The sequence below is a fragment of the Megalobrama amblycephala genome, linkage group LG5 (genome assembly GCF_018812025.1).
Source record: "Megalobrama amblycephala isolate DHTTF-2021 linkage group LG5, ASM1881202v1, whole genome shotgun sequence".
NCBI lineage: Eukaryota > Metazoa > Chordata > Actinopteri > Cypriniformes > Xenocyprididae > Megalobrama > Megalobrama amblycephala.
In genome coordinates this window covers 22,603,997-22,618,972 of record NC_063048.1, presented here as the reverse complement: position 1 = coordinate 22,618,972, position 14,976 = coordinate 22,603,997, and the positions used below count along the sequence as shown (strand labels likewise).

At 36.5% G+C, this 14,976-nt stretch overlaps 1 protein-coding gene across 1 annotated transcript in view; it reads right to left on the bottom strand.

Moving 5' to 3' along the window:
• Positions 1-435: 435 nt before the first annotated feature.
• The window catches only part of atp6v1ba (ATPase, H+ transporting, lysosomal, V1 subunit B, member a), a 34,492-nt gene continuing 19,951 nt past the window's right edge, over positions 436-14,976 (bottom strand). The window contains exons 8-14 of the mRNA XM_048191268.1: positions 14,845-14,942; positions 14,636-14,759; positions 7,791-7,941; positions 6,440-6,522; positions 4,433-4,537; positions 4,206-4,335; positions 436-1,489 (exon numbers count right to left, since the gene is read on the bottom strand). Coding sequence (XP_048047225.1) covers positions 1,338-1,489; positions 4,206-4,335; positions 4,433-4,537; positions 6,440-6,522; positions 7,791-7,941; positions 14,636-14,759; positions 14,845-14,942 — 843 coding nt within the window. The 3' untranslated portion in view covers positions 436-1,337. The remainder of the gene's footprint in view (positions 1,490-4,205; positions 4,336-4,432; positions 4,538-6,439; positions 6,523-7,790; positions 7,942-14,635; positions 14,760-14,844; positions 14,943-14,976) is intronic.

Sequence of the window (14,976 nt, the reverse complement as noted above, 5' to 3'; positions counted from 1 at the left end):
CATGAACATCTTGGATGACATGGGGGTGAGTAAATTATCAGGAAATTTTAATTTGAAAGTGAACTAATCCTTTAATTTACTGTAAATAGTCCACATTGGTTATAGATAGATAGCCCCCCAATAAAGGTGGAAATCGGACCACCTTTAATGACAGAAGTGATTTGCTTGAAAAAACGATACAATACAATAACTATCAGATCTCTACATAAAAAACATTAAAATAATAGCAAAACAAATTGTAATTTGACCTTAAATATGACATCTTTTACTTCAACCCCTTGGGCAAAGAATTGTCTAAAGTTAAAGAAGCACCCAATAACTAAAAGAACTATGATATTGATGTGAAAACTTATCTTGGTAGACAGTCCCACCACACACAAAATAACATTAATGTTATTAATGAAAAGAAAGAAAAAAATTAAAGCTGCCAGCCAATCATGATATAATAATATAATTTAATTTTTCTGAGAGGTTTGACAGGTTTAAACAGCAAACAAAACAGGTAAAACACGTTTACACATACAGAGCAAGAGGGGAATGTTTAATCAGTCTTACATTGCAGAACATATTTCAAAGAACAGATGCTGTAAACATCCTCCATTCTCTTCTAAAAGGGAAATAACAGCTGTCAGTGACAAGCACACACGCTATACGATCATTTAACACCTACAATTACCTGTCTATCAGCAGAACAGAAATTAAGTTTGGTGTGCAAGTATTCATTTGATTTTTTTTTTTTTTTTGAATATTAACATAAATAAAAGCAAATATTTTCAAGGGAAGGGCCGTAAATGAATTTGTAAATTAAATGTTCTCATTACTTACATTGGAATGTTTGGAAACATTATTTGTGTGCTTGTTACAGTGATGAATGGAGGATGTGAGCAAGCACACAAATGTGCGAGTGAGCCCTGAATATTTCCCTTTGAGCGCAAATGTTTTTAATGTTCTCTTTAGGCTGCAGACAGTGAAATACTTCAAATAATAAAAAAAGAAGAAATGAACTACATGACAGTATGCATCTCCAAAACAAAACAGTGAAACAAAAGCAAAGCACAATTACACATCCTATCCACATGATACAGCACACACAAACATGTATAACACATCAATGGGGGACATTGGAATAATCTCTGGGGGTCATAACACATGAGACGATAACATACATGTTTTTGAAACAATTTTATGCATGTTAAATGTGTATTATCCCAGAGTTATGCCCTGTAATCCTAAACATCACTTGTCAGAGTAAGGGTGAACACAAGGGATGAGATTTTTTTTTTTGTGAGACAGGTCATGGTGACCTTTAGCCCAGGCCTCCAGAAGGTGTAGTGGTCTTAGGAGGCTCCGTGGCGGGCAGCGGACTCTCTCGGGTAGAACTCGGCCAGTGTGCTCTGAGGAATTCTCTTCAGCATTTCTTTGGGGAAGATTCGGAGCAACTGCCAACCAATGTCCAGTGTCTCGAACACAGTTCTGTTGTCATAGGGACCTAGAGAAATGGACACATAGCTCAAAACCTCATCTAAGTCACATGACATAACACTCAAGCTTCCATTATGCATCATATTAAGATATTATATATATATATATATATATATATATATATATATATATATATATATATATATATATATATATATATATATATATATATATATATATTCACATCAAATACAAAGGAATTAAATGTTCTTTAAGAAACTTTATAGCCTTGTATTTGGTTTCACAGTGTTTGAAAGAAATATCCTATCAAAACCACTGAATGACACATAGCATCTTTAATGGTGTATTACAGTTAAACAGAACAGTGATGTACTTGAAGGAAACACTGTATTGTTCTGGGAAGATGAGTTAATGCATGTTTTGTTCTCTGTAAATAGAAGCAATAACTGAGAGTGTTGGAGTCCCTTATGTGTCTGAGACAATATCCTTTTCTACCAATGACGGTAATGACACAGCGACTGTGTGACAGACACAAAGGAAGCAGAGAGATTTCATCCCAAAAATAGGGCTGCGATCAATATTAAAGATGTATATACTTCTTTTTAAGTAGAGGATTTGATGGAGACAGAGGGCCTTGAACTGAAGGCACACTGAAGAGCAGCAGCATTGAGAAGAACATTCACTGAGGTCAAAGTGCTTTGCGGCAGAGCAAGAGCAGTGGCTGAAATACGGTCTTATGCCGTTTTATATTCCAATATAGAACATAAAACGGCATAATAGTGAACGAGCACACGCACAGTCGGCAGAACCTTGGGATCTGAAAAAAAATCTATAAAACTGCTCTAGTGTGTTGAACTCTCCTTGAAATAAAGCAAAAGTTCCATTTAACAGGGAAAGACTGAAATAATTGGGTCTTCCAAACTTTCCTTTCTAGTGCAGACATGAAAAACAGTACAACTGCTACCTTAAAATCTGGTTAAAGGTGGGGTAAGCCATATTTCAAAAACACTGTTTGGAAGTTAGTCGGACCGACACAAACAACAAATGTGCAGCCAATCAGCATTAGGGGGTGTATGACGGTTGAGGAGACAGAACGAGCAAGAGGGAGATTTGAAGAAAGACTGCAAAAAGAGAGATGATGAGACACTATACAAAAGAGCTCAAAAGAATATCACTGGAATGAAGGTTTATGACTGGGCAAGTGCTTTAGGACCAGCGTTAAGGCCCGTACACACCGGGACGAATATCGCACGCGTTTATCGTCAGCGTTTTTCGAGACGTTTTTTGTGTTCACACCCAAGCGATTTTCACCGGCGACGCGCCGAGTGAAAGTGCAAATTCACTCCCTGACAGTATGTGGCGCTTGTGCTTAACGGTAGTGCAAATAAACATATGATATTAATAAAGTTAAAGAAGATAAAAAAAAAATGCATATATAAAATGGCATACATACATACATACATTATATATATATATATATATATATATATATATATATATATATATATATATATATATATATATATATATATATATATATAGTGCAAGTGAACGGTAGTGTAAATAAACATATTTATGAAACAGACATTCTCAACTATATTTCTTGAATGTAAAAGGAAAAAAAAGGAAAAATACAGAAATAATACACATCTGTGGCAGAGCACCCATAGTGTGCGTCTCAATCAGCTCTCTACTTCACTAGTCAGGGCACTGATCAGGGATTCGGCCACATTCATTTACATGGTATACTGATACACGACCTAGGAAGCTAGGGAGCGGTTTGAGACACAGGGATAGTTTGTAGGGGTCTTCCTCGTCTACTTACTTTGTCTTCGTCGTCTTGTGTGCTCGGCAAGACCGTTTTGTGCTTGAGCGCCACCAAGTCGTGTTTTACGGTAACTTCAGCAGCTCCAGGCACGTGAACAAAAGCGCCAATCTCATTGGTCGGCCAGTTTTTAACACGGCGCGTCAAACCAAAAAAAACAACCCGAGGCGTTTTTTAAAAAAATGACGCTTTTACGCCTCGCGTTTTTCGCGTCGGTGTGCACACTCACATTGGCGCCTGTTGTTTAGTCACGAGGCGTTAAACGTCGGCGAAAATCGCGCGCGATATTCGTCCCGGTGTGAACAGGCCTTTAATATTAGAAAAGCTTTCCAGCGCTGGAGAGAGCTGAGCGGGAAAACCTGAAAACAGATGCGGAGGTTTCTTTAACAGTGGGTTTGAGTGTCATTGATTGTCTGGAGCTGCTGTGTTGTTGGCGACTAACAACAAACTCTTGTTTGTGTTTACTCTTGTGTACTGTATTGTGTATGTTCATTTTTTGTGCTTCCTTGTCATTCGTTCAATCATCTGTTATGTTGCGCATCAGCTGTGATAAACAGACATCCACTCTTGCATTGCGTGTGTAACAGTGGCCAGCTAGTGAGAGTCGTGCAGATAAACCACTGCGCACTGACGACCGCTAGAGAATGAGGTGTTCAGCGTTATTGTTAGTGCATTCGCCTCGCCTTCCAGTAGCTGACGGGGTTCGAGACTGACTCGGAGCAGGGAGGTTAGGATTGGAGGGCGAGTTTTGAAGCCAGAGCAATGAAGAGAGGGGTGGGTTTGTTTGGGTTAATTTCAAATATCAACAGTCCAACAGCATTTCCTGAAATATCGCTTAACCCACCTTTAAAATGACAGTTTAAACATTTTGAACGTTTAAACAAGCACCATGAATGGGCTTATGCAGTATTGAGAACCGCACATTAGGGGTTTGTACCTTGAGCAATGAAATTCCTTTCAAACTTCTGCAAGAACTCCAGGTACAGCAGGTCATCTGAGGTCAAAGCTTCCTCACCCACCACAGCCTTCATGGCCTGAACATCTTTACCAATGGCATAACATGCATACTGTGGAATTGACAGAGAAACAAAGCAAGTATTAGCCTGGGGGAAAAAAAAAAAATATTAAATGGAATTCTGTTGTATGAACATTCAACTTCTTTACCAGCTGGTTAGAGACATCAGCATGATCTTTGCGGGTCATCCCCTCTCCGATAGCAGATTTCATCAATCGAGACAGAGATGGCAGTACGTTGATGGGAGGATAGATCTTTAAGTGGAAAAAAAGAACACCAAAGAGAACAGTTTTAAAGATATATACGCTCATATTCATCTGGGACCCAGGTGAAAAAAAAGTACATTTCTATAATGTACTTAAAGTGCTCTATTTTCATGCATAAATTATATTTAGTGTACACTTGTAGTACACTATGGGTTCAAATGTACTATAAGTGGTATCTAAATACATTTTTTTAAATACAGAGATAGTATATTAAAAGCACATTTTAGTTCATATTTCATGGTCTCTCAAAATAGCACAGTTGAGTACACTTAGATGTTCTTAAGATTATCTTAAGAAGTACTAAAGAAGACTTTTTTTGTATATTAAGTACAAAATTAGTGCACGAAAATAGAGCACTTTAAGTACATTATAGAAGTGTACTTTTCTTTTCCACCCGGGGGGAATCAAGTGTGCAAGAATGTGTGAATGTACTTCGGTATAGTTTGGAGACAAAATTATCCTTAGAAGTGATCCAAATCTTGCAAAACCTTTCTTAAGGAACATTAGGGAACGTCGTTATTTGGACAAAATTAAAATATATAAACAAACAACTAACTAAAATATATAAATAATTAAATAGATACCTAAATAAATAATTAAAATAACTGAAATAAATAAATGCATTAAAGTTGCAGTCCATAATTTTGCCTCTTTGTCTCCATCTCTGTTTGAAACCTGCAATTACAGTTGTTTGCGGAATTATTATCTTTACGTGGGTTGTGCCTCGGCACGGCTCCTCAGCGAGGATGAATCTAATGTTTGCTGTCAATCACCACACCGGTGTGGATACTGTACTTCGGAATCACAGATTGTAGTCTTGGAAGTATGACCAAAATAAGAATTTTCACCGGAGAATGTCATCTGTAACACGTCTGCCACTTTTGTTCTGACTGAGGAAAAAAGCATTACAGTAAATCGCGCTGCCAATGGAGATTAAATCTAACGATCGCTTAGCTCAGATCACGTCAAACCGTGCAAATTATTGTTATACTTTGTTCTCAAATTGTTAATGTTAACAACATCAGCATTCCGTGACTATGTGTATTTAGTAGGGCTGGGCGATATATCGCATGCGATTGTCACGCGCATTTCGTCAGTAAAGCCGGTTCCCTGATTACCGTGAAATCGCCATCACCTGCTTTCAAATGGAGCGGCATTTAATAAACAGAACCGTAGATCACTGACAAGCTACGCAATATCGCGTTCATTATCGCAGATGAATCGCCTTCGATAATGAACACGATATTGTGTAGCTTTATTTAGTCTGTATTAGCCTTACCTGTAGATTTCAATTTCGCTACAGTCTAATCACTAATGTTAATTTGTCATATCATTTTGATGGCAGATTGTATGGTAAGTTTAACTATTGCAGCTGCTGAGAAAAGGCTATAAATGATCCACCTCACATGCGATATAGCCTACTAGCTGGGACTCGTTCTTTATGTAAACAGACGTGACGCAATGACGCAAAGACAAACGGCGACATGCTCGAATTTCCCGCGAAAACCCACCAGTACCACCTGAATTAGAAAACATTATTACAAGCTTACCATTGTGAATCGGGCTAAGGTAAGGAGATAGTTTTTAACACTGGCTGGTTATGTTCATGCTCAAAAATTGATTTTGGGAAATTTTTAACCAAAAAAAAGTTACGGACAGCAGCTTTAACTAAAGGACAACAAAGAATTTCAAAGAAACTGTATGCTAACTTCAAAAATGAAGATCTAAAGGTGAAGTATTAAATATTAGTAATAATATAATCCTATGTAAGAAACATATTAATGGGTCCTTCTGTACTTTTGCAGATTTTGAAGTGGATTATGTACCCATCTCATCTATTTTCTAATCACAGCTTTTCATCTGTTTATTATGACAGGCAAAACTTCTCACCTGTCTGTTATGCAGTTGTCTGTCTACATACACCTGTCCCTCTGTGATGTATCCAGTCAAATCAGGGATCGGATGGGTGATATCTGTGTGAAACGGAGAAAATGAGAAATTTGCAGATTTGAGCATTTATCAGTTTTTCATTATTATTACTCAGTCAGAATTGCTTGTTCTTGTCATAAATTATAATATTTATTAGTTGTTACTCATTTTTAAAAAAATCATTTCATTTGCAGCATCTGAAGATATTAAACGATGTATTAATATTGTGATGCCCGAGATAGAATGGCAAAGAAAGTGAGGAAAAAAGAAAGATGGAGGTTTCTTGGTGCTGCTATAATGTGGAACACCTATTCAGAAACACACAGGGGTCCTTCACAAGGATGTTTCTATAGTAACCAAAGCCATCAAGAGTGCTAGTTACTGGGCGCAGTTGCTGTGTCCGGCCAGAAAACAAAATAAAGCACATTTTATATCACAAACTGTCCACAATCTATCCACAAGCCTGATTCTGGCAAGTTTTAGAACTGCACCATTAAAGAAAACTAATGAAAATTATAAAATCGCATATATGTTATCTGGGAATCAAGTGTGCAAGAATGTATGAATGTACTTGGCAATAGTTTGGAGACAAAAAAAAGGATCTAAATTTTGCAAAACCTTTCTTATGGAACATCCTCATTTGGAAAAAATTGAAAATAAATCAACTAAATAACTAACGAACCAACTAATAATAATAATAATAATAATTAAAAACAAAAATATATATATATATTAAAAAAATAACTAAAATAACAACTGAAATAAATAAAATAAATATAACTAAACTAAGGCAACTGACTAAATATATAATAAAAACTGAATTCTAAGTTTCACTTCATAGAAAATAGCACACTTCTAAACAAATTCCACAATTTCATAGCTCAAATATAGTTACACGCTGAAGTTAATAGTATATTATAGTTTATTAGTATATAAATTAATGTTATATAAAAATTAATGCTGGGCAAACGATTAATCGCGATCGCATCCAAAATAAAAGTTTGTTTACACATAATATATGTGTGTGTGCTGTGTATTATTATGTATATATAAATTCACACACATTGTTATATTTTTATATAAAATATTTATATATAATAAATATATACAGTTTATACAATATATATTTAAGTATATACTTGTGTGTGTATATAAATATACAATATAAGTATACACAACACACCACATATATTATGTAAACACAAACTTTTACTTTTGATGCGATTAATCGTGATTAATCATTTGCCCAGCATTAAAAAAATAGGTCTATGGTCTAATTAAGAAAGCTAAATAAATGTGTATGTGTTTGTACCATCATTAGGCATAGTAAGAATAGGGATCTGGGTGATTGATCCATTCCTGCCCTCCACTCTTCCAGCACGCTCGTAGATTGTAGCAAGATCAGTGTACATGTAACCTGGGAAACCACGACGACCCGGCACCTCTTCGCGAGCAGCAGACACCTACAAACCGCAACACATCAGGACAGAATTGACGTTTAACATCATCAGAAGTGAAGTTCTGTGTGTGCTGTGTGTATAAAAGTTTTCCATTGTCTCCTGTGAAGTTACACAGAAGCATCTTATAACAATGAAGTTACAAAAAAAATGAAAGAGTAGCATCTGTTCCACACCAAGCAATCAATGATGGCCATTTCAAGCCAGAAAATGAGGTTAATCTGTTTTCTACTTGTTGCATCTGCACACTAAGGCACTTTTATAAGCAGAAAAAAACACTCAGATCTTCTCCCAAGGTTAAAACGAGTGTAGACACTGTTCTGAGCCTCACCTTTACAAGGCTGAATGGGAGAGGGAGTTAAATGTTAACGCTCCTGTAGCTCTTTGGAAGTGGCTGCCAACTGCAGAAGCCAAAGCAGGCAGCTTTGATAGGGCTGAATGTATCCCAAGGTTACAGAGGCACAAAGGCAGGAGAGAATGGTCCATTCACATGCACGCAAACTATTTAGAATGAGCATTATGCATTTGACACGTTTAGACATCAAAATATGTTTGTGGCACAAAAATGATAATCACTGGCATGAGGGTTTAAGAAAGGAGATACTGCCAGTAAAAAAAAAAAAAAAAAAGTATCTTCAGGAGATTGAGGAACATAATGGAATGAAGTATACACAAATCTTATTTTGTACAAATCTTCTGTTTATATAATGCCCCACTGGTGTATTTAGAATGGCATACTTCCTTACTGCTACATAATATGTATATTTTTTTGTATGCATGAAGTACAGATTAACCACCATGTGCCGAATACAACCAGAGCATACAGTATCCATAATGCAACACACTCCATTTTACCCTTCCAGCGTGACAAATAAATAAAAAGCAACATCAACCTTGATTGTTTTTAAAAAAAAACATCCCCTTCTTCACTCATGATTTAATACAGAAACCCGGGTGTGCCTCATACGTCCTGAAAAGTGAAGCTGCGGGCTCTTTGATCGCCCCCTGGAGGCTGGATGCAGTACAGGTCATAAACCCCACCCTCTCAATGCAGACGAATGAGACTTAAAGGATTAGTCCACTTTTAAATACACTTTTCCTGATAAATTTACTCACCCCCATGTCATCCAAGATGTTCATGTCTTTCTTTCGTCAGTCGAAAAGAAATGAAGGTTTTTGAGGAAAACATTCCAGGATTTTTCTCCTTACAATGGATTTCAATGGCTACCAACAGATTGAAGGTCAAAATTACAGTTTCAGTGCAGCATCAAGGGCTTTAAACGATACCAGATGAGTAATAAGGGTCTTACCTAGCGAATCGATCGGTCATTTTCGAAAAAAATACAACCGTTTATGCTTTATAAACAAAATATCGCCTTGAACGTACTTTCCGCTTCCGCATTCTTCATAACGCTTACGCTGAATGTCCTACGCCTTCCCTATTCAAGTTACGGAAAGAACGCGGCGCCAGTTTCGTTTTTTTCAACCTGTTGGTAGCCATTGAAATCCACTGTAAGCAGAATAATCCTGGAATGTTTTCCTCAAAAACCTTAATTTCTTTTCGACTGACGAAAGAAAGACATGAACATCTTGGATGACATGGGGGTGAGTAAATTTATCAGGAAAAGTATTTAAAAGTGGACTAATCCTTTAAGTTAAAACATAAAAATAAATTATGCTTCAAATAAAATTTTCCGAAAGATGGTTTTGGTCATTTAAGGTAGTTGTTATCACGCTGATATATATTCAATTGTTCGTTTTTGTGATAAGTTTGATTTTAGCTAGCAATTTGGTGCTATAGAAACGGGGCGTGTCGTCGTGATTCACAGTTGATTGACAGCTTCTCTGAGGACTGTCGGGGCTTCGAGGGGAGATTCAAGATATATAACTAACTATTAATTTTCAATTTCTGTGTTATTTCACCCCGACAAAATGAGCTGTTGAGCAGTTAACTGTACTAACCGACCTACAGGATCTGACGGATATCTGAGCTTTTCTCTGTAATGTTAAATTTGGGCTTTATAAGCTAATTAATAAATGTTATTAGTTAAGATAACACGCCTAACGTTAGCCATGATGGGGAAAAAAGCAGGTGATCGTTATCTGGCAGTTACTAATTATTTTTATGGGTATAAAATAATAATTAGCAGGACAAAACTAATGATAGCCTACTCTAATTAATTATAGAGCACTGTCTACAGCAATCGATCTCCTGTAACGTTAGTTTAACCCTTTATTTAAAATGGCAGGACCGTTTCTGACATTTTAGAGTTTCTAGTGGCATATTTTATTGAGTTTATCTACTGAATTTGCTGTTTCAAAAATATTATTGCTCTAGAAACAGAAAAGCCTATTAATTTATAGGTAGACTTTTAAATTGTGTATAATTTATATAGCCCATTTAAAATACATCAATGATGACGCAGTCGTCTGGGCGGAAGTTTGATACCGCGACTCCGCCTCCGGACTCCACTGACGATTCTTTCTGCGCATGCCCAGGCTCCAAACTTTATTTTTGACGTTTTTGCGTAACGTGTCAGCGTTTTGGCTTCAGTTCAATACAATGGAAGGAGGCGGCGGCGTCGCCGCGTCGTCCATCTTTTTTTTTACAGTCTATGACAGAAACGCAAACAAATGTATATATATTTTCTTGTAAAATCGTCAGTCTGATCCAATAATGAGTCAAGAAAAATATATGAAATATTGAGGCAGATATTACTTCTGGTTCATTCATCACACAGCAAGTGGAAGGTTTGCAAGTTGAGCACACTGCATTTCAGAATAAAGTACCAAGTGTAGTGTGCTGTAGTTGTGTGCTACATATTTTGCCAAATGTAGTACTGTAGGGTCCTCTGCGGATTATAAGCATACAGAACATTTTCATATATTTTATACAGTATATGCACAATTTACAGCAGAAATAATGTTAGTAGTATGCCATTATGCTATTCAGAACAAAGCCAATGTCTTGGTCTTACATTGGGTTTGGTTTAAAACATGATTCTTACACTTTGGCAGATGGTGCTGAAATCCATTCTTTTTGATTAGACACAGTGGCTCTTCAACATAAGCCACACAGGAAACATGATACTAACCGTAACGCTGGCCATTGCTCCAACTACAGTTCTAAATGTCAAGAGGGGGATACTGTGCTTTTGTTACAGGAGATTGTGCTCATAGCTGTTTGTTAACGGCCAAACAGTTGGAATATGATATGACAGAAATGGCTCTGTACATGCAAAGTCAACTACTCGTATTGCTAATCAGAGTTGAGAGGCTACGTAAGGTTGTTATATACATACATACATACATACATACATACATATATACAGTACTGTGCAAAAGTCTTAGGCACGTCAGTATTTTCACCCCCCAAAAAAGGTTTTTAAGCCAGTTATTTATATCTTTTGCTGTAGTGTGTCAATAGGAAATATCCGTTCACATTTCCAAACATTCATTTTGCCATTAATTGTAATAATCCAGTGAGATTTTTGAACACACATTGAGAATGATAACAGCCGGTGCTCCACGTGGAGATCAGAGCTCACCATCATCAAATCCGTCTGTGATTACATGAAGAAACAGATGAAACTGAGACAAACCAAATCCAGAAGAACTGTGGCCGTGTCTCCAAGAGATTTTAAGAAACCTACCTCCAAAGCTACCTGAAAAATGATGCCCACGTGTACCTGGACAAGAGCTGTTTTAAATGCAAAGGGTGGTCACACAAAATATTGTTTTGATTTAGTTAATATAAGTTAATTGATAAATAAAATCTATTTATAACAGTATTTTTTAAAAAACATCCTCACATACAGCATTTTTACATAAGTGCCTAAAACTCATCACAGTACTGTATCTTTGCAGGCAGGTTTCTTCAAGCATCTTAGAGACACGGCCACAGTTCTCCTGGATTTGGTTTGTCTCAGTTTCATCTGTTTCTTCATGTAATCACAGACGGATTTGATGATGGTGAGATCAGATCACTGTGTGGAGCACCGGCTGTTGTCACTGGATTATTACAATTAATGGCAAAATGAATGTTTGGAAATGTGAACGGATATTTCCTATTGACACACTATATATATATATATATATATATATATATATATATATATATATATATATATATATATATATATATATAGACACACACACACACACACACACACACACACACGTCTGCTGTGTATCTAGTCTATGAAGTGCACAGTATAATGGCTGGGAAATCGTAAAATAATAAGGAAACCAGAAAGAGAGACTTGGGATTATTTACATGACAAGGTCAATTATGCTTCAGCAGGTATAAAATCCAAATGGCAAACAGCATGATATAGCATATAACAGGGCACTGGAAAAATCCCCACAAAGCAAAGAGTGTGTTGCAGATTTGTTTTGCCCTTGCATTTAATAGAAAACCTACTTGTGCCTTGAAAGCTTTCATAGGTATAAAATGTCAACAGGAACTGTTTATGAGGTACATGTGCATTATGCCTTTGTAAAAGAGACTTTCCAACATATTTGTTGAAATGGCTGGATTCACCATAAAAAGACTGAATAAATTAAGAAATACAAATGCATTGAGTGAGTTCTTACAGCTTGTCCGTTTACCAATATAAACCCATTGGAACACTGAAATTGCATCAGTTTATTCATTTGTGGTCACTGTAGTCCACAGGGACATTTTTTTGTGTACTAGAGCAGCATTCATTGGAATGTCACATACTTATTTCTTCTGAAGGGGCACTGGTGGAAGCCCTGAATCCTTTGATTTGAAGTAAGATAAAATGTGACCAAAAGGAAAAATAAGACATTTTAATTACTTTGTGAAATAAGGCTTTTATGCTCAGCAAGGCTGCATTTATTTTGATGATAAATGCAGCAAAAACAGTAATATTGTGAAATATCACAATTTAAAATAACCGTTTTCTATTTCAATATACACAATATGAACAAGTATTGGGACACACCCCTTCATTATTAAATTTAGGTATTTCAATCAGACCCATTGCCACAGGTGTATAAAATCAAGGACCACGCAGTCTGCATTTACAAACATTTGTGGGGGAAAAAATGGGTCGTTCTGAAGAGCTCAGTGAATTCTAACGTGGTACTGTGATAGGTTGCATCCTTTGCAATAAATCAATTTGTGAAATATCATCCCTACTAGATATTCCATGGTCTACTTTAAGTGGTATCATGGAAAGTGGAAGCACTGAGGAACAGCAGAAGACACAGAGCGGGGTCACCGAGTGCTGAGGCACATGGTGTGTAAAAGTCACCAACGCTTTGCTGATTCCATAGCTGAAGATCTCCAAACTTTCACTGGCATTAAATTCAGCACAAAAACTTCATGGAATGGGTTTCCATGGCCGTTCAGCCGCATGAGATCATCACGTCAAGTGCAATGCCAGGCATCGGATGGAGCAGTGTAAACTAAAGCAGTGGAACATTGTTCTGTGGAGTGACAAATCACGCTTCTCTGATTGTCCAACATTAGTGCCTTACTTTACAAATGCTCTACTGGATAAATAGGCAAAAAATCCCATAGAAACACACCAAAATATAGTGAAAAGACTTCCCAGAAGAGTGGAAGCTGTTATAGCTGCAAAGGGGGGGAGCAACTCCATATTGAATTCTATGTATTTAGAATGTGATGTCATTACAGTCCCTGTTGGTGTAGCGGTCAGGTGTCCCAATATTTTTGATCATATAGTGTATATATATTGTACATAAAGTATCATTTATTTCTGTGATGACAAAGCTGGATTCTTAGCGGCCATTATTCCAGTATTCGGTGTAGTTCGGACATCATTCTACGAACCTTCAGAAATCATGCTTATATGATGTTTTGGTGCTCAAGAAACATTTCTTATTATTAATCAATGTTGAAAACAGTTGTGCTGCTATAGTTTTGCAGAAACCATGATACATTTTTCAAAATGAAACAGAAAGTACACTGCATTTATTTGAAACAGATTTTTTAGTTTTTTGGTAGCCTAACCATTTTAAAGTCTTTACTGTCACTTTTGATCAATTTAATTGTTCTTTGTTGGAATAAAAATGGTAATTTCTTTAAAAATTAAAAAAAAAATAATAAAAGGATGGGACCGTTTAAATGAAGACCTGGGCAAAATAAACAAAAATAAAATGTCCAACTTCCAGCGATCCTCGTTTATTTTTGCAATATGAAAATGAGGAACTTTGTTATTATATTCCACCAGACAAAAAGGAATATGAATTTTGAGCAACAGAATTTTCCATTTAAAGCAAATTATAAAAAAAAAAAAAAAAAAAAAAAAAAACCTGTTCTTGGAATTTGCAATTAAAACCCACCTTGCTCAAAAATCTGAGGTTCGTGCATATTTGTCCCTTGCTTCTAGCAGACATTATGAAAAAAATAATTTTATTAAGGTGATCGAGCCTTTTCGGTGGCTGCTCCAAATCTCTGGAACAGTCTACCTGTTCACATAAAAACCGCTCGGACCTCTAAAATTTTCAAGTCACTGCTTAAGATCTAGCTGTATATCTTAGCTTTTATTACGAGTTAAGTTGACACTGACATTTTTATTGTGTTGTTTATCTGTGTGTATTCTGATATATATATTGTTAAGCACTTTGGTCAACCATGGTTGTTTTTAAACGTGCTATATAAATAAAATTGAAATTGAAATTGAAATCCATATGAAATGGTCCTCACCTCTCTCAGAGCCTCTGCATAGGAGCTCATATCCGTGAGGATCACCAACACGTGCTTCTCGCACTGATAAGCCAGATACTCCGCTGTGGTCAAAGCCAGACGTGGGGTGATGATGCGTTCAATGCTATGTAGAAAAGATTCACATATTCAATATGTTATACAAAATGCATTACAAAAGAGGACAGAGGTCATTTAAATGAATTTCTCACGTAGGATCGTTGGCCAGGTTCAGGAACAAGCACACATTGTCCATAGAACCGTTCTCCTCAAAGTCTGACTTAAAGAAACGTGCAGTCTCCATGTTGACCTGGGATTCAAACAAACAAACACATGAAACGCCG